Below are 18,395 nucleotides of genomic sequence, written 5' to 3' on the forward strand. Positions count from 1 at the left end.
TCCACTTCCACACTACCACTTCCACTTCCACCACCTGCAGACAAGTGCCATTAAACTTACTTAACAAGGAAGCCATTAAAGGGGAGGGGCTCCTGAAGAGGGAGGAAAGAGGAGGCCAGCAAGTCTGATAAGTTAAAGAGGCTACGTCAGAGGCAAAACCTCACTCCTCAAATGAACTGGAACAGATGCCAGGGGATAGATAGCTTTAGTCAACTCTGTTACCTTACCAAAAAGGCCCAAAGTAAAGGAGGCCTTGTGACTTTGTAAGTCATTGGAGAGGCACCAGATATAGAATTTCATGAGTTAATAAAACAGAAAAGAAATCTTTTGATAATAATACACAAACTTCAAAATTTTGCAAAAGGGGGCAGGGGCATGAGCAAACAATCAGCAATGGACTAATTGTTTTAGAACTAACATATTAAAGAGAACATGAGGTGAGGATGGTCTGAGTCAGAGGCAGTACAAGGTTCTATTTTCAGAAACCAACAGCCTTAGATATAAACCAAAAGTCAGGCAGAATGTACACATTCACCCTGAGACCAAGCACCCACATCAATCTCTCTGGCCACAACTGCACACAGAGATAAAAAATCACTGTCTTTCCATCTGAAGAACTAAGATAAATATTGCAAGACAGTACAGCTCTTCCATAAAGAAAACTTGTACCAACTGGCACCCTATCTCTGAGTGAAGATCTGTTTTCCATTCTCCATGTTCACCTGCAGCTTCCAGTGCCAAAGTTGTCCCCCACTCAGCAAGATTTCTTGTCATACTAAGCACCTCTGGGCATGTTTAGCTGCTTAGATCCCTTCCTATCTTAGGAGCTAGTTAGAAAAAGAGACAGAAATCAACTTAGGCTCTGCTTAATCTGACGGCAAATATTTTTTTGGTGTTTTCTTTTAAACTAGAATTTATTTCAACCCAAGCTATACATCTATATCAATCTAACCATGAAAATGTCAGACACTGTGCCAGGCATGGGCAGAAAGAGTCAAATAAGACATTTCAGAAACAGATGTGAGTGTGACACTGCCTTTACCATATGACCCTGAGCTCACTGTCTTATTCCACAAGTCTCAACTTTAAAGTGAAGCTGAAAATAAATATTATTTGGAGTTGTGTTGTGAACTAGAAATAAGGTACATATTGAGGGAAACTGAAGTAAAGTTTCAGAATTTTGAGGGATGGGTAGGAGTTAGTTAAACTAAGAAGATAGGTAGAGCATTTCTGGGTAAGAGCAATGTGTACTAAGGATGGAAGTGTGAAAAGCCATTACACATGGTTGTGGAAGAAGGTCTATATGGATGGAAGTAAACAATGGGCTTGGGGATCTGGATGGATGTGACACTAAAAGAAGGGCCCAGAGGATGAAGAGCCTTGTGTGTTAAATTAAGAAAGCTGAACGTGGGCCGGGGATTCAGCTCAGTGGTTTTGCCGCCTGCTGTGCAAGAGCAAGGACTCAAGTTCGATCTCCGCTACCCCCCAAAAAAAGAAAGAAAGAAAGCTGAACGTGAGCTTTAATGCTTATGAAAAACATAGAGGAATTTTAAGCAGAGGAGAAGTATGGTCAGATTTACAGCTCAAATCATTTGAAGAGAAGCCAAACCAGTGGCAAATGCTTAAGCTATCTGCTGACAATGTGAATTCTAGGGCTCATTTGAAGACCAATTTTCAAGCAACTGTGTCAGAAGAATCTACATTTAAACCAATGCCTCAGCATAAATCTTATTTGCAAATAAGTTGGAGAACAACTGAGATGCAGTGTAAGCTGATACATAAGAGTTTAAGCTCTGGACTCAGTTGTGTTTAAATCAAGACTCTGCTACTCCCTAGTTGCATGATCTTGGGAAAGTTAAGTCACCACTGTATGCTTCCATCTGACCTTTTGTAAACACAAATAACAGTGCCTATCTCTAAGAGTTGCCATGAGTACCACACTGTACATGGGCAGAACGGTGCTGGACAGAGTAAGCGCTCATCACTTTTGACCAATACGGACGGACTAGGGGAGTTGATGTGGGGAATGCTGTTTGGCTTCTGAGACACTCTCCAGGTAACCATCTCTACTGACTTTATGGACTTCTTAGGTTGGACTCTATGAGCAGGAATTAACCATCAGTTAAGTTACTTGGCAATGGACTCATAGGAACTGCTGGTTACCAAGATTATAACAAAAATCACATTTTTTAGCACTTGCTTGAGTATCAGGTTGATGATGGTGCCTCAGGCAGCTTATTTAATTATTCTAAGCCCCATAAAACAAAGTTACATACTGGGAACACTTAGGGTTTTTTCTTTTTACTTTCATCTATTTCTTAAAATATGAAATATCTGATGCCACAAAATGATACAGGCTACAAAAAATGAAAACAAAATATACACAGTGAAATCCCTATTCTAAAGCATTGCCAATGTCATGGGAAGTCCCTGGGCTCTGCTCCCTAATCTGAATGTCTTCCCTTCTCCACCAGAAGCAACCACCATCTGAATTGTGTTTATCATTTCCTTGCTTTATTCACATAGCCTGTATCATTATGAATCTTTAGGCAACTTATTGGACTTTTACCTTTTTGTACTTCATATAAATGATGCTGCAATATGTATCTGCCACTTACTTTTACACTTAATGTCACATTGATGCATGAGCCTATGGTTTATTTATTTCCCTGCTGTTATGTTATTCCACTGTACTATTATTATTCTGCTATACTTTATACTACTCCCATAAAAATGGGTTTATTTTCAGTTTTTTGTAGCTCTGATAGTTCTCATGATTTTCATTTTGCAAATGTCTCCTGTTCCCATTGTACAAGAGTTTCTGTAGAATATTGCATTAGTTTCCTATGCTGTCATAACAAATCACTAGATTTGGTTGTTTGTGGCTTAAAATGACACATTTATTATTTTATAGCTTTAGAGGTCAGAAGTCTGAAACTAATCTCACTGGGAAAAACTCAAGGTTTTTTTGGAGTTGCTAGGGAAAGATGCATTTTCTTGCTTTTTTCTATTTTCTCAATAATGCCCACATTCCTTGGCTCATGGCCTCCTTTCATTTTCAAAGCCACTGGTGGCTGATCCATCATTTCTTATGATGTCATCTTTCTGGTTCTAAGACTTCTCCCTTTCTTTTCTTCTTTGATACCCTTGTAATTTAGTAGGCCCACTGAGATAATCTAGGATAATCTCTCTCTCTCTCTCCCCCCACCTTCCTGCCTTCCCTCCCCTCTTTTGGGTACCAGGGATGGGACTCAGGACCTTGCACTTGTGAGGCAGGCACAGTGCCACTGAGCTAAATCCCCGGCCCCTCTTTCTTTTTCTTTTTACATTTGAAGAATTTCTATATTGGTCTTCCCCCTTATCTTGCCACAACTATCTGGCCTTTATGACAAAGACAGAGTGAACCCTAACAAAGTATTCATATTTTATGACAAAGACTATACAGCACATATGCAGTACATGAAATCTTTACAACAAATTCCAAAACAAACACTTAACAGGAGTATAAAGAAACATAGATTTCCTACTCTCTCTCAATTACTGGTAGCTACTTACATTTTAGCTCTTGTAATAAAATACCCTCCTCCCCAACATTCCCACTCATAGGAACCCCTGAATCAATTCTTGCTGTAAGGTACACATTCATGTTGAAGATGTGTTCCATTAACTATTACAGGTGCCAAAATCCCCACCATGACAGACTGGTTTATTGTAATATATGAATACTACCCAAGTTTTCTTATTTTTAATCAACTGATGAACTATCTTAATCCAATTGCACCTTTAATTTGCCTCTGCTATATAACCTAACATATTCTGAAGATTAAGGTAGAAGCATCTTTGGAAAGATTTTGACTTCCACAGGTGTGGAATTACTGAACAATAGGGTAAATGCATCTTTTCCTTTACTTGATAATGCCAGTTTTCCAAAGGAATCACATCAATTTACATTCACGTGAACAAAATAAAAGTTCTCATTGCCTCACATTTCACCAACACACTCTGCCCAGACTTCTAAAATTCTTCCGATCAAGTGAGTGAAAACAATATCTGAGGGTTTGAATTTTTATTTTCCAAATATTGACATGGATCATCCTAATGTGTTTACTAACTGTATAGGATTCCTTTTCTGTGTCATGTCTGTTTTTCTAATTGGTCGATGGCTTGTTTTGGTAATTTATATTGTATCAGTTAAGTTTGCTACAAATACATTCTACTAGTGTGTGATATGTTCTGAGGAACCAAAGTTTCTCATTTTACTGTATGCAAATTTCTTCAACATTTTCCTTTGTAAATTACATTTTTGTATCTTCTTGAGTAGGGTGACAAGTGTAGCCACCAGTCAAATGCAGTTAAGACATGTCCTTCTGAATGTTCCTCCTTCCCTTCTGGGTGATCTCACAGGCTCTGGGCAGTGCAGCTACAGACAGCTGTGCTTCTGTCCACTGAGTCCCCACAGGTGGAGGTGCACTCTCTTATCACCTATGCCGGATGTGGAACAAGAGAAATGTTTGCTATGTGAAGACACAGAAGTTTCAGAGTTAATTTGGTAATACAAAATAATTTAACTTATTTTGACCAACTGTTCTAATCAGTAAATAATTTTATTTGAGAATTACTATCTTTCAGTACATTTTTCTGTCTTCCCCTGCCATAAACTATTTATTTCCCTTGTTGCTTTTGCTACCTTGTGCATGCCATAGTGTTTCTCCTCTGCAATGCCTGTTTGCAGCTACTCTGCCTTGGAACCAGCCGATTATGGACTGAAACCTCTACAAACTATGAGCTAAATAAACCCTTTCCCCCCTACCCCCCCAAAAAATTTCTTACAACCTTTTGTCTTACATTTTTGTTTCAGCTACATAATTGCCAAACCTTTATTGATAATCTATATTTTCTCCTTAGCTAATTTTAATATATTCTCTTTGTCTTTGGCATTCTGAAGTTTTACTATATGTTTGGAGTTGTATGTGTGTGTGTGTGTGTGTGTGTGTGTGTGTTTCAATTTATCTCACTGGGGATTATCTGGGGCTTTGGGAGCCTGAGATTTCTATCATCAATTCTAAAAATGTCATATTCATTTTCTCCCCTCATTTCCTCTTGAAATTCTAGTTAGAATCATACTGAACTTTCTTAACTTATCTTTCCTTCATGACACTTAACTTCTCTGTCATATTTTCCAGTACTTACTACCCTGTCCTACATTCTGTAACAGATATTCCAATCTATGCCACTTCCCAGTTCTTTCTTCAGGTGTGGTACTTTCTACTGTTAATTTTTCCATTCAGTTTTTAATTTAATTTAAACTTTTAATCTTTTGTAATTTAAAATTTTTTAAATTTTAATTGTAATATAACATTTGTACTTATTTATGAGATACAGTACCATAAGTTGATACACGACACAATGGGAAACACAGAAGAAATGGACAGATTCCTAGATACATATGAATTACCAAAGTTGAACAAAGAAGACCTAAAAATTCTAAACAACTCAATATCAATCAATAAAATTGAAAACGTAATTTAATAACTTAACCACTAAGAAAAGCCTGGCTCCTGATGGCTTCATTGCTGAATTCTACAAGAATTCTGTGTTTTCCATCTTAGTGGCGTATAGGTTCTGGAAGTAGGTATTGATGATCCTCTGGATTTCTGCTGGGTCTCCTGTAATTTCATCCTTTTCATTTCTAATTACATGGATTTAGGCCTTTTCTTTCCTTTTTCTGATAAGGTTGGCTAAGAGTTTGTCAATTTTGTTGATTCTTTCGAAGAACCAACTCTTGGCTTCATTAATTTTTTGTATGGTTCTCTTAGTCTCCATTGCATTGATTTCTGCTCTGATCTTTATAATTTCCTTCCATGTTTGAGGTTTTGGGTTGTCCTGATCTTCTTTTTCTAGAACCTTGAGGTTCATCATCAGGTTGTTTAATTGGACTCACTCCGTTTTCCTAAGATGTGCATTCATGCTATGAATTTCCCTCATAAGATTGCTTTCATTGTGTCCCATTGATTCCAATATGTTGCATTGTCATTGTCATTTAATTGAAGGAACTGTCTGATTTCTTCTTTAATTTCCTCTGTGACCCATTGGTTATTTAGAAGTGTATTGTTCAATTTCCATGTGTTTATGAAATTCTTGCAATTTTTTTTGTTATGGGTCTCCAATTTCATCACACTATGGTCTGATAATATACAGAGGATAACTCCAATTCCTTTGCATTTACTTAAACATGTTCTATGAGCGAGTATGTGGTCTATTTTGGAGAATGACCTGTGTGCAGCTGAAAAGAATGTGTATTCTGATTTTGTGGGGGTGGAACACTCTGTAAACATCTGTTAAGTTCATTTGTTCAAGAGTTCAATTGAGTTTTAGTATTTTATTACTGATTTTTTGTCTAGTTTATCTATTTGTGACAGTGGGGTATTGACGTCCCCTAGTACAATTGTATTTGTGCATATATGACTTTTCATGTCTGTTAGTATTTGTTTTATATAGTTTGGCGCACCAGTGTTTGGTGCATAGATATTTATGATTGTCATCTCTACCTGTCATATTGTTCCCTTTAGAAGGATGTAGTGTCCTTCTTTGTCTCTCTTAATTAGTGTTGGTTTGAAATCCACTTTATCTGCAAAGAGGATAGCGACTCCTGTCTTTTTTCAGGTTCTGTCACATGGAGTATTGTTTTCCACCCTTTAACTTTCAGCCTGCGAGTTTCTTTTTGAACTAAGTGTGTTTCTTGTATGCAGCATATTGTTGGATTTTGCTTCTTGACCCATTCTGCCAGTCTATTTCTTTTTACTGGTGAGTTGAGACCATTAACATTGATGGTTATAAATGATACATAATGACTTATCATTGTATTGAATTTTTCTTTTTGTTGGATTCTCCCCCTTTGCTTCTAATTTCTTGTTGTCCCCAGTGGATTCATTCTGCTATGCTTCCTGTGGTTGTGATCCTCATTGTGTTTCCCTATGATTTTGTCTAAAATTTTTTGGAGTGCTGGTTTGGTATTGATGAAGTTCCTAAGGTGGTCCTTGTCATGAAAGTATCTTATTTCTCCATCAATTTTGAAAGATAGTTTTGCAGGGTACATCAATCTGGGTTGGAGGCTGTTTTCCTTTAGGGCTTGCAAGACTTCGCTTTAAGCTCTTCTTGCCTTAATGGTTTGGGCTGAGAAGTCTGCTGTGATTCTGATGGATTTTACTTTGTATGTGATTTGTTTCTTTTCTCTAACTGCTTGTAAAACTTTGTTTTTCTGCTGGGTTTCTGGAATCTTAAGAATTGTATGCCTCCCTTCTCTGTATGTCAAGTTCTTTTCCCCTGCTTGGGAACTTTTCTTCCATCACTTCTGTGAATAGTTTTTTTTATGTCATCTGCACTCTCTCCTGTTTCTTCATTGACTCTGATCAGTCTTATGATATTCTTTGCATCATCTAGTGGCTGCTGGATTGATTTCTCATGGCCCCTTACAATTTTAATGCAATTTTTCTTTTCCTGGTCACTAATTGCAATCTTATCTTGTATATTTGAAATTCTGTCCTCACATTGGCTCATTCCGCTGCACAGACTTTCAATGGAGATTTTAATCTCCTGGAAATCTGTTTGCATCTGTTTTATGGATTCCATTTGTTTCCTATGTTGGGACTCCATCATGTTCCTCAGCTCCTCTATTTTTTATGTGTGTCCTCTCTAGATTCATTAATAATGTCTTGCACTATGGGTACAATATCTGCTGTTATGTGAGAAATTATTTCTGATTTCATTTTTTTCCAGATCCCCTTTTGTTGCTTTTGTTCAGGGAGTCCAGGTGGTTGAGTATCAGAGTCTTCCAACTCATTTCCCCTTGGGGTTGCTGTAGGTGATCTGGAAGTCTGGTTCTGAAGCTTGTTTATGTGTCTTCTCCTTTCAACAGGGGGCAGGGGAGTATTCCTGGTGCCCACTTGGCTTACCTCCTCTGTGCTGGAAGTGTTTACAGGTTGGCCTGGAAGCCTCCTACTCTGCACTGGGAACTGCGGCATGTTGACCCCGAAGCCTCCTCTGGGCTGGGAGTGGTGGTAGGCCAGCCTGGCAGTCTCCTATTCTGCACTGAGAACTGTTGCACACTGACCCAGAAGCCTCCTCTGTGCTGGGAGTGGTCTCAATATCTTGATCCTATGTGAGAGAGCCTGTTGCTAATGATTCACCCAAGCCCTGACCCACTGAAAGTGGAAAATGATAAATGAGTGTTGTTTTAAACTGCTACCTTTCAGGGTGCATAATTTGTTGCACAGCAATAAACAACTAATCACAACAATGTTCTGCTTGACCAAATCCTAGCCAAGATCCTTTGTGTCTTCAACTTTAGCCTATAAATATTTCAACAAACAGTAGTATAGTTCCTAGCAACTCAAGGCCACATCCCTTGTTTAACTCTAGCACCTGTTAAAGTGCCTCCTTGATACTGTTCAAGGCTTCCAAAAGACCTGACTATCCTCTCTCAGAGCATTTACTAAAAAGGGCTTGCAATTTCTAATCATTCTTCCTATAACTCAGAAGTGTCTTTTGAAAGAACCTGAAAGTTGTCCTTTGGAAATATAATCACTAAGAAGAATGGGGCCTCTGTCTCTTAGCCTCTGTAGGAGGAAAAAATCCAGCTGTCAGACACAACAGGTCTTATAACTTTATGCTGATGAACCTTCTGTAGTTCTTCAGTTCCCTGACTCTACTGAGCTCCCACTTGTCCTTTTCCCTACTCCCATTTTAGCCAGGTAATCTCTATACAACTTGATACTGGGTTCAATTCATGCTGGACTCAGTTCCCTATTGTAATAGTTATTCCTGATTAAAATTCATTTTTCACTACTTTAGTAAAACCCAGCTTTGTTGATCTTTGACACTAATGCAGAGGAAGATAAAATACAAACAAAACAGAGAGAAAACATACATCATAAAGCAAAAAAGAAAACAAAGAAACTATAAGGATTCAAAAAATATAAATAGCCATGACAAAGATGAAACTTACCTAATTAAAATAGTTTCCAAAGGAATAGGATAAAGTATTTAAAAAGCATTAAATGAGACAGTCAATTTAATAATGGCTAAGGATACAATTCACAACAAAGTTATCACTAGTATGAATTTTAATGTACAAAATAGTATAGCAATAAAATCCATAAATCAAAACTTCAAATGAGAGAAAAAATTAAGAAAAATCTTAGGAGAATTTGATAAATCTCTCTGAGTCTTAAAAAATTCAAGAAGAGAAAAAATACAGAGAAATAACTTGATAAATTACCATAATGTAGCCTAATAGATGCTCAATAAATTTTACTTAAAAACCACAGAGCCTATAAAGAAGAAAAACAATATTTTAGATATCCATGTAACATTTCAAAAAGAAACCATACGCACATGATAAAAATTCAGATAATATATACCATTTAGAAAATATTATTTTAGGAATGGCTTTATTGGTAATTGATGATTTCAATTTTTGCCACACACTTTGTTTTCATAAGAAATAACATTTTAAAAGTATTCTACTCCCTTATCTCTTTAGAATTTTTCTAAATATTCCTGAATCATTCCATTCTGCCACTGTTTTTTTTTCCCTTTCTTATAGGAAGAACTGTACTATTTTCCTTCCAAGGGTAAATAATTCAGTTCCTTCTTCTCTAGGATGTTATTTCAGCCATTGTCCCCTATTTTGAGTTTTCACATTTCTGCTCCTAAAGACTTCTTTACATTGCTTTACAAACAAAGTTGTCTCCTGTTCCCAACCCTAGAGAAGCCCATCACATGAAGGGCCAATTTTCTTCTTAGCTGTCTTCACCAAAGTTCTCAAAACTCTTCCATTTGCACAATCATGCCTGAGTCAACATTCTACATACTGTACACCTACTGAATCAGACTGGTTTATAGACCTTTATGCTCAGAGTAATTATCACTTTGCCCCAATTCCCAACTCCATTAAAAGGGCTAAGTCCAATCAGAAAGATCAAGGCAGGGAAGAGGATGCTACAGTCCAAACAAGTCTGCCCACCTCCTGGCAGAAACTGAAAAAGCAATGCCCCTTGGACTGAGCCTTCCCCTCCCCAGGCCTTCAACATTCCAATATGGACCATGAATCGCATTTGGTGAGAAATAGGCAGATTTGGAAAGACAAATACCATATTACATATTCTCCCTAATAGCTAATATTATCTAATATATCTAATATCTAAAAAAAGATGATGAGAAAATAGAAAAGAAACTATTATTAGAAAAAGAAGAAGGGAATAAGGGAGAGGAGGTGTAAGGGAGAGTAGTACATTATACTCACTAAAAATAAAAAAAAAAGGTGAAAATAGGTATGAAGATGAGGCGAGGAGTGCAGTGAGGGGTGAGCAGATTAAAGTCTGTTATATGCCTGTATGAATCTGTCCAGATGAAACCATTCATTTGTTTAACCAATACGCACTAACGAAAAACAGATGTGAAGAAAAGAATCTGCTTGATTCTTAGACCTCTTCATCTCTATCCATAGAGTCAAAGAGCCAGAACATTCATCCATAATCCTCACACTCACAGCTCTCCCATCATCTTATTTCTTGACTCTTCTTGGGCTGATTTCCTTATCCCCTTTATCTGTGTTCATGTCAGTCACCAAAACAGTCCCGGACTTCCAGGTCCTTCCCGGTGTTTCATTCCCACAAGGTCCTACACCTTCTTTCCTCTGTCTTCTACTCTTCTCTAACCCCTGAAATTCTTCCTCTGTGTGCTCAGAAATTCTTGGTTTTTCTTTCACATCTAATCCATCACTCTTTTTTCTTTTTAGATAAATTTTTCTGCCCTTGATTTTCCATTGCTTTTTTACTATGTTTTTCATCTCCAGAAGAATCATAGTCTTTTTTATTTGGGAATCTTTTTTTGGTTGTTCTGGTTGCCTCAATTTTACTCATATTTTTTATCTCTTTACCTAATTCTGAGTCATAATTAGAAGACTCAGACTGGTTTTGGCGTTTCTTTTTGGAAATTATAGAGCTTTTAGCTGATTTTCCCTCTTTAATATCAAAATCTGAGCCAGAAGTAGAACTTTTTCATTTCCTTTTTCCTTTATCATCTTTCCCTGGTTGAGTCTCCATCAAAACATAACAGGAAGTATTAAGTAAAAAACTACAGCTAAAGTAACAAAAGAATTGTATGTCAAAATCCATCACTTATAATTGTTACCACTGTTTCAAGACACTATTATCTCTTGCCAGGGTCACTGAAATAGTTTCTTACTTAGCTTCCACCATTGTTGCTTATACTCTGTCCCTGATAGAGTAGCCACAATAATCTAAAAATGTGCCCGACTGTGCCACTTGACCCCTCAAAACTCTCAGCAGTGGCCCATTTTATTCAGAGTGAAAGTTAAAGTCCTTATAATGACTAAAAACCATACATCTGTTGTCCACGACCCCAAAGGTTATCTTCAGTCCTCCTCCTGTCACTTCTTACCCTTTCTAATCCAGCCACAATGGTAACCTTGCTGTTCCTTCTCTCAGAAATCCACAAGGCCAGTATTATCAGGCTGACAAGAAGGGTAGGGAGGAATGGGAAAAGGTTGGCCACTGGGCGTTAAGTTCCCATTAGATAGGAGAAATAAGTGCTTGTGAGTGGGGTCAGATATTTGTGTCCGTCTGTAGATTCACCAAGAAAAGGACAGCCACAAAATGAACTAATTCAAATTCCATGAGTGATAACTGCATTCCAGGAAAATTCATTATGTCTTAAGCTGTGTGAAAAACACTCTATATTTATATGTAAAATAGAGTCTAGGTTCGGGTAATTATAAATAGGGTTATCACCTACATCAGTGAGCAGTGAGGCAGTTGAGACACCCAGATTCTTTGTGCAGGATTTTCTCAGGCAATGCAAGATGTCTAGCATCTTTGGCCCCACCAACTGTATTCCAATATGCTCCTTCCCAGTCACTAGGAAAACCAAAAACACTCTGGTAGATTTCCAAAACAACCCAGACAGGCAGTGTTACACCAACAGCCTCTGACCTCTACAACCAGTGCCTCTTTTCTGTGGTCACTGGCTATCTCTGCAGTCCTATTGCCAGCTCCTTCTCAGACCTCCCTTTTTCCTTAGCTTTCTGCTACTGCATTCCTGCAGGTCTCTCTGGCTATCTTCACTAGTCTTGTTTGGCATCAGCTGCCCACCTGCCAGGGCCCTTCACTTTTTCTCTACATGCACTTCAACTACCTCTACTAAATAAATGGTACTCAAAATTCCATTTCTACATGTAATATCCAAATCCATATTTCCATCTGTTATTTGGTTATTTGTACTCCAAGTTATAACATGTCCAGAATCAAACTAGTCCTCTTCCACCATTAGCTGGACCTATTTGTGTGAATGGCAGCAGCATCCATTTACTCAGTGGATAACTGACAACCATCTTTACTCCCTGTTCCTCATTCGCCTCCTCCATTTGGTTGCAGTGCCCTATTTTGCCTCCAAAGCGCCCATAGCTCCTTCCTGTCTATGAAGGTAATTCAAGATATCATTACCTGTAGTTTAGAGTAGTGTCAGAATTTCCTAACTGGTATTTCCACTCCAATTTATCTTTTGATATTTCCACAAAAGGTGTTTCTGTAGATAATAACAGAGAGCATTAACTGAGTGACTATGATATGCCAGGCATTACTCTTAAGTGCTTCCTGTCTCTTTTAATCTGCACAACCACATCATGAAATAAGAACTATTATTGCTTAAATTTTAAAGATGAGGCAAAAGAGATTTGGAGAGGTTAAATAATTTACTAAAGTCACAGAACCTACTCAGAAGTGACAACACCCAAATTCCACGTTTTTCTGGCTTCTAAACTCCCTGTTTGGCTTTCTTTTGGATGCAACTTTGTTTGTTTGATTAATTTCGAATACAGAGGATTGCACTGAGTCTTGCACATACTAGGCAAGGGCTGAGGTACAATCCCATCCCTTTTAAAATTTATTTTATTTTGAGACAGAGTCTCACTAAATTGGCCCAGCTGGCCTTGAACTTAGGATCTTCCTGCTTAGCCACAGGAATAGCTGGGATTGCAGGCGTCCCCCACCACACCCAGCTGACACAACTTTTGCATTTTTCCTCCACCCTGCTTACCCTCTTCTGCTGAGTCTGTTATAATCCTGCTACCTCCTCCTTCCCCCAGTATTCTTCCAATCCATAGGCACTTACTTTAGTTTTATTTCCTTATATACCAAGGATGTATTTATTCGTCAGCTATTTCAAGACAGTCCGGCACGGCAGGCCCCTCTTCTTTCACTATGTCCACCTCCTCTGTCCTCAGTCCATTGTCCCCTCTTCTCAGCTGCTGAGAGAAGAGCTGGAGAAGGGAATGAATAGTTCAGGGTGACTCCAGCCTGCACAGGGGGAGACACAGAAACCTCTCTGCATCTTTAGCTTTTCTCTTCCTAAATCCCAATGTTGTTTTATGGGTCTAATATAGCAAATCATAAGGGATTTTTAAAAAATGCTTTATAGTAAGTGTTGTAAAACATTCTAGGGCTTCAACTGAGGTACTTTGTAGCCACAGAATAGTGTTCCAAGCAGAGGCTGCCACAGGTTTGTGTTCAGGGTGCAGGGGGAGTGGAACCCTACAAAATATGAACTTATCCCCCAAATCCCAGCTTAAAACTTCAGCAAGGGTTATCAGTAGCGAGCAAGATGGTACAAACCTGAAGACATTCACTTTAAAAACATCTCTCCAGGCACCGAAGTTTAAGTTTTTGCAAACGTCCTACTTCCCTCCCTCCATCCCACATAGCCTACTCCGGGCTCGCGCCCTCCCTGCCCCGCCCCCGCCCCCGCTGACTACCACTCCCGGCGTGCCCCGCGCACTGGCGGGGCCCTGAGCTGGGGCGGGGGGCGCTGTGCGGGGCAAACCTCGCGGGAGGGAAACGGCGCTCTTTCCCCTCTAAAGGATGCGGAAACCCGGGACTACACGGTTGAAAAACGAAACAAAACAAGCCGCCCTGCGCTGCCTCGTGTGGCTGATCCCCGTGCTGCTGCAGCCTGTTGCACCCACGGGGCTGGACGTTACCTCAAGTGGAACTGGGACAGCAGAGTGTCCGGGCCAGGACAGACCCGGAGCAGGCACTGCGAACGCCACACCCCACGCTCCCCAGCCATAGACAGGAGCCCCCACAGGGACCCGCAGAACCCCAGACCGAGTCATAGCCGCAAACTTCGCCCCTATCTGTGGTGGTGCCACGATGGATGAGTTGGCTGGCTCGTGGCCGGCGCTGCTGGACCAAGAGGCTGCCAGGTCCCCTGTCCTGCGCCCACAGCCTACTGCCCCCTCTCCAGGCGACTCGTCCCTGTCCCTGGAGACACCCTTGGGCCCTGGAGCCCGCCCTGCGCTGGGGAGACAGGGGCTGGACGCTGTGGGCTGAGGACGGGGCGGGAGGGTCCTCTGGAACAGCTCTGGCTTTGCCCGAGAGTCTGCACTGCCTGAGAATAAGTGTTGATCAGTAAAGAAGCCAATCAACCAGGCACCAGTCTCCCCCCTCGCCCCCCCCCGCCATCCAGGTGCACGTCCAACTGGGCCTGGAATTGTGCTCCACAATCCTGACGCCAGGATCATTTCCAGACTTACTTGAGCAAATCCTACAGTGTGTTGTATCCAAAAGTCTTCTTTATTTGTCTGTCTGTTCCTCTCTCTCTCTCTCTCTCTCTCTCTCTCTCTCTCTCTCTCTCTCTCTCTCTCTCTCTCACACACACACACACACACACACACACACACACGGCACACTATACATTCTATAACCACACATACTACACATACCATACATACACTACATGCATACAACACAGGCATTCACTACAGCACATACACATTCTTATCGTTGGAAAGTTAGTGACAGTTTGTTGCAGGGTGTGAGGACAGAATGAGTGAGTACTAGTGTATGTGTTTATATTCACAAATGTCAGTTTATTACCAAACTTAAAAACTAGCTGGTAAGTGAAACTTCCCATTGACATAGTTTAGAATGCCTTTGTAGCTCACTATACAATGGGACTGATTTCCAACAAGCTTTCTGAAACCTTACATGTATTTAACAAGCAAACTCTTGATCACAGCCGCAACACAGAAGAGGCCCTTTTCTATGTGTGGGAAGAAGGGCTTGGAAAAAACTTCATAGAATCCTTCCCCTTTGAGTGTATCTAAGGAAGATAGATACTACATTTTCTTTGGAATTTAGGATAGTGATAAAAGACTAAAATTGAGGGTTGATACAGTAGCTTCCTATTTATGTGTGACTCACATAGTATCAGGTGCTCATAAATTGTTTTGGTTGCATTTGTTGAATTACACTTTTTTATGCAACTGGGATAATTACATTTTCTTTGTCTCTTTCCCTTCAGGGGTGGTAAGCCTACCTCTTGTTGTCAAGATAACTTCCTCCCCATTCCCCTGCCCACAGGATTCACAATCCAGTTCCCTTCCATTTGGATTTAGCTGGAGAGTAGTTCAGGAGTTTCATGTCCCAAAACACGGAATCTGTTGATGAAAGAGCTCTTTGTCTCCTCAAAGTTCATCATTTTGATCAGCAGCAGAAACATATCCACATGCCTGATGGGGGGGGGGCGGGGAGAAAGAAATAAGGACTCAAGAATATTTGACCTTGTAGAATTGGCCCCTAAATTCAAATTGTTTACTTTTGCAAGGGTACAATGGCAAAAACAGGTAGAGAGAACACTTGAAATATTTCTCAGCAATAGTCTCTCAGGATATTGAAAATGTCTAATAACATTCCTGTAATAAGTAATGGAAAAATTTTGAGTTTAGAATTCACATTCCAAATTTAAGTCATAGTTGCTAATCTGCAAGTGCTGTTAAAGACTTCCAAAAAAAAAAAATGCTAGGCCACTTTCTTCTCAATTCTACCTGAAATCTACACAAAGCAGGTAACTTTCCAGGTTCCTTTTGGGGGAAAGGTATTCTGTTCCCTGTCTTGAGTGGTTTTGTGGATACTTTGAACTAAATATGCCCAAATGTTGACCAGTGCTTATTTTGGTGAAGAGGCAACCATGTATGTTTTCTGTGCATGTGCGAAATATTTATAGAGTAAGAACGTTCCTCTTCAGCCAAGCCACGGAACTGTGAGATTGCCCAGGGTAATTTAATCATAAGGTCTCACGCAGCCTTTCCATTCCATCTCCCAATTTCCTGTTTTGGGATTTAAAATAGTGGTAAGAGACTATAAATTTGAGGTTGATACAGTATCTTCCTATTTATGTGTGACTCACATAGTGTCATAAATTATTTTGGTTGGATTTGTTGAATTATGCTTTTCTATGCCACTAGGGTAAACAATTAAAATTAAACCTTGCAGAACTATTTGTTTTCCTTCTGTAGAATAAGATTTTGGTTTAATTTGAATTTTTGTTGGCTTCATTGGGTAGGATAAATGCCAAAATAAAAGACTGAGTGTTTTCAGGAGATCTGGTCATCTATTTTACATCCTTTCTGAAATATGCTACTTCCTGCCTAATGAAGTAAAGGGATTTGCTGCTGGGCAGGGCTTTCCTTATTCTCACAAAGAGGTTACTTAAAAGCCAGCTCTGGGAACTTTGTCCCCAACTCTTTATTAGGAAAAAAAAAGTAACAGCACTGCAGCTCTTGGGTGTTCACTGAACGTATCCCCTAAGCCCTGGCTTCTCTCTTTTCTGCAAGGGACAAGAAGAAATAGTTTAAAACCTGACATTTATGCTCAGAACAATAGTAGAGGCATATGCAACAACAATGGAGGGGAGGGAGAAAATAAGAGCCTATTAAGACAGCTTGGATTTGTTTCATCCAAGACAGGTACAGGGAGAATTTTGCAGTTTCTGGACTCATGATTCATTCACTTCCACTAATTGTGCTGAAGGTAGTTAGCCAAAGTGAACAGGCACACTGTAGCTTTAAAAAGGCAGCCATGAACCAGAAGGCAGTTGGTGCAGCTTGTGTGTGATTCCTAACGTCATGTTGGCTGAGAGCCAGCCTGGTTTTATTTCACTGTGTCAAATTGTACCTCCTTATTGAATTCCTTTGCCAGCCTACTTTATGAAAGAAAACATTGGGGTTTCTTTGGCTGTTCTTGATAAGCCTATAAAAATTGATATGTTTTAGTTGCTTATAGGTAGGTTTTCTTTTTACTTTTCCACCAAAACCAGAAAATACTAGTAATAATAATAAGACAATGTAGTGTGATGTTGCAGAGTATCATTGTGAGTGTTTTGTTTTGTTTTGTTTGTGAGACGCTTTAGAAAATGGTGAATGTGTAACAGTTTCCAACTGAAGTGAAATCATTCTTTAAGCTGGAGCAGCAGCACTATCTTCCTGTCTACTCTGTAGCGGTGTGTGGATGTATGCTAATAATCTATATGTATATTAAATGTTGGATTTCTCTAGCAATAATCTAAGTGGCTTAGCAACTGGAAGTTTGTGTGTGTGTGTGTGTGTGTGATATGTGTGTTTCAGGAGTGAAGATTATCCCACACTTACAGTGTTATTTGTTAATCATCTACTTCTCTAACAGTGATAAAATCTTGTGAATTATACTAAATGATGCACTTGCCATGTCAGAGTGATCCCAGGAGAAGGAGTGCCGAAGTATAAAGTGATTTGAGAGGAAATGTATTTAATTTATGACTTCAGCTGAATAAGAGCAAATACGTTTGGGGACTAGTTTTTTTTTCTTTTCTTTTCTTTCTTAAAGCAGTTTTGTTCATAGCTTTTTCATCTTGCTAATTGCATATTAATTGTAGAGGGGTTTTATTTTTTCACAATCCTCATCCTTCAAACATAAAGAGTGATAAATGCTACTATATATATATATCCTTAAATGTTTTGATATTTTTACATAAATCTGATAAGCTACTTACCCTCTCTTACACACACACACACACACACACACACACACACACACACACACACGGAACCACCTTTCTGTGCTAACTGGTATCTAGCATTTTTTGTAAGCTTTTTGCTTTACCACAGCCTGGTCACCTTCCAGACTGGTTTTTTGAAGCTTTGACTGAGGATATGTCAGGTAGGGGAATACTTGCTGACAAAAGCTTTATGTGCCCTTCTGCATTACAATGAAAAAAATCTAGGAGCAGAGTAGACTAAAAGGAAAAAAAATAAAAAGCAAATAAAAGAAAAAAATCACAATCCATGATGGGAGGAAGTAGGAAAAGGGGATTGTTTGTCTCCTACTTTGACTCATTTCTGAGTTGCAGTGTCTTAAGTGAGAGCCTGGCACCCGGAGGAGGCTGTGCCAGGTCGCACAGCACTTGTTTTGAACAAGGCGGATTCAGTTTCATTTGCAAATGCTCACTGTCGGGGCGGGGAGTGCCGGGACAGATGAGATGAAAGCACCCCGACCCCGATC

At 39.5% G+C, this 18,395-nt stretch overlaps 1 protein-coding gene and 1 long non-coding RNA gene across 5 annotated transcripts in view; one reads left to right on the plus strand and one right to left on the minus strand.

Moving 5' to 3' along the window:
- Positions 1-3,229: 3,229 nt before the first annotated feature.
- Positions 3,230-13,854, minus strand: LOC101721075 (uncharacterized). 2 transcript variants are annotated; one of them, XR_002393642.2, is made up of 5 exons: positions 13,692-13,854; positions 13,192-13,339; positions 12,525-12,606; positions 11,818-11,939; positions 3,230-4,482 (listed from the first exon to the last, which is right to left on the minus strand). It is a non-coding gene; the product is annotated as an uncharacterized LOC101721075 (long non-coding RNA). The 2 variants fall into 2 exon arrangements; XR_205092.3 differs by having other exon boundaries at positions 3,230-4,514.
- Positions 13,855-14,228: 374 nt separating this feature from the next.
- Positions 14,229-18,395, plus strand: part of Samd13 (sterile alpha motif domain containing 13) — a 44,297-nt gene continuing 40,130 nt past the window's right edge. Inside the window, exon 1 of one of the 3 annotated variants that reach the window (XR_015451956.1) lies at positions 14,229-17,141. Coding sequence is in view for 1 of the 3 variants with exons in the window: in XM_004841373.4 (XP_004841430.1) it covers positions 18,047-18,053 (7 nt within the window). In the remaining 2 variants the exon portion in view is untranslated. Of the gene's footprint in view, positions 17,142-17,179; positions 18,054-18,395 lie in introns of those variants that run through there. The other 2 variants (XM_087212983.1, XM_004841373.4) reach the window with 2 other exon arrangements.

The sequence above is a fragment of the Heterocephalus glaber genome, unplaced genomic scaffold (assembly GCF_053883595.1).
Source record: "Heterocephalus glaber isolate CG9 unplaced genomic scaffold, H.glaber_assembly_v1.0 deba00001442, whole genome shotgun sequence".
Lineage (NCBI taxonomy): Eukaryota > Metazoa > Chordata > Mammalia > Rodentia > Bathyergidae > Heterocephalus > Heterocephalus glaber.